Source organism: Calidris pugnax, unplaced genomic scaffold, assembly GCF_001431845.1.
Source record: "Calidris pugnax isolate Ruff unplaced genomic scaffold, ASM143184v1 scaffold170, whole genome shotgun sequence".
NCBI lineage: Eukaryota > Metazoa > Chordata > Aves > Charadriiformes > Scolopacidae > Calidris > Calidris pugnax.
This window is the reverse complement of record NW_015090905.1, coordinates 169,775-171,639: the sequence shown is the minus strand read 5'-3', so window position 1 is coordinate 171,639 and position 1,865 is coordinate 169,775. Positions and strand designations below refer to the sequence as shown.

The 1,865-nt window shown below is 48.9% G+C and overlaps 1 protein-coding gene across 1 annotated transcript in view; it reads right to left on the bottom strand.

The window, feature by feature from the left end:
* Positions 1 to 1,354: 1,354 nt before the first annotated feature.
* Positions 1,355 to 1,865, bottom strand: part of LOC106892109 — a 2,867-nt gene continuing 2,356 nt past the window's right edge. Inside the window, exon 1 of the mRNA XM_014949045.1 lies at positions 1,355 to 1,865. This exon is cut by the window's right edge and continues 2,356 nt beyond it. Coding sequence (XP_014804531.1) covers positions 1,836 to 1,865 — 30 coding nt within the window. The 3' untranslated portion in view covers positions 1,355 to 1,835.

Below are 1,865 nucleotides of genomic sequence, written 5' to 3'. Positions count from 1 at the left end.
TCTTTCCGGCAGCATCTCCTCTCTGGAACCATCTCCTCTCTGGATCCAGGAGCTGAGAGGGTCTGCGAGGGCTCAGTGCTCCTGGATGCAGCTGCCTCAACTCCATTTCCCCCAAAACATCGTCACACACGTGCCGTGAACTGGTGGCGGAGGGTGAACCCAACCACTGACACCACAAGGGTTGAAGCTGTGACGATTTGGGGAAATACCTGCTGATCAGAGGGGGCAATGCCCCGGGAGCCCTGGAGGATGAGGGCAGGAGAGCCCAGCTGGGTGAAGGGTTTGAAGATGCCGTGGTTGGGGCTTGGCCCCTGGCAGAAGGTGATAGAGAAGGATCCCACACACTTCAGCGTGGCCTGGGCATAGCCTCACCCCACGGACAAGGCTGGGAGGAAGGACCTACAAGGCTGGGCTGTCTGGGCTTCAGCGTGGCCTGGGCATAGCCTCACCCCACGGACAAGGCTCGGAGGAAGGACCTACAAGGCTGTCTGGATACTGGATCCAGCCCATTCTTGTAGGGTCTATGCCCTCTTGAATGCTCTGCCACGTTCTCCCTCATTACTGGTCTACACTGGGCTCCTGGTGTGGACTGGGCGTGTTTCACATGATTTCCAATTTGCACCCTGATGGTACCACCCTCACTGGACGCTCCCCAGGGCAGGGGAGAGGCAAGAAAGCAACAGCCGTGCTGTGACATGGCATCATAGAATCGTTATGGGTGGAAGGGACCTTTCAGATCATTAAGTCCAACCATCAACCCAACACTGCCCAAACCCCCACTGACCCATGGCCCTCAGCACCACGTCTGCCCGGCTTTTAAATCCCTCCAGGGATGGTGACTCCACCACTGCCCTGGGCAGCCCATTCCAAGGCTTCACAACCCTTTCGGTGAAGACATTATTCCCAATATCCACCCTAAACCTCCCCTGGCACAACTTGAGGCCGTTTCCTCTTGTCCCATCGCCTGTTCCTTGGGAGAAGAGACCGACCCCCCCTGGCTACACCCTCCTTTCAGGGAGTTGGAAGACCCCATTGACCACAGCCAAGCCAGAGGAGAAGCTGGGCTGGGACAGGGACACCCCAGCACCTCCCTGTCTGCCTCGGCATTTCCAGCAGCTGCTGGGGAAGATGCCCAGATCCCACGGTGATGGGCAGCGCTGGAAACCTTCACCGGGGGCTGCGTCACCTCGATTCGGGTGGACAGGACCCGGGAGCAGAGGGAGTGGACATTGGCTCCAAACCTGCCTTGTCTCGTGTTTCTTCTCTTTTTTTAGTACAAGGTAAAACCTTTATTACAACTTTTCGTTCATAGGAATACAACATCTTGAAAGACAGATATGGGGAAAAAAAAAAGTAATATTGTTATAAAATGTCACATTTATTGCTACATTACTGTTATATACAGGACAGTTCTCAAAATCTACTTTAAAAAAGTTAGGATTATTTAAAAATTCCAAATAATCCAGCCAGCTGTTTTGACACTTGTATAAAATTATTTAAAAAAATGAAAACAATTCATATCTTGAGGCACTCAGAAACACAATTTCATCCCCCAATTGTGATTCATTTCAAAGAACAATGCATTTCCCACCCCCAATACTTTATTTTTTTATTTTATTTTTTTTTGCTGGGTTAGGCATATATATATATATATTTACTATATATATAGTTCAAAACTATAATGTGTATCTGATTTAAGAACAAGGATTTCAGCCACTTAAGTACATCTGGATTTACAGGTAGGCAGCATAAACATCAAAAGCAAGGACCATTTGTTTTTTTTTTAAAGGCCAAAAATGAAAACCAAAAAAACAACCCAAAACTTTTCTACGGGGTTAAAAATAAACAACTTCCGCAGGCATCTC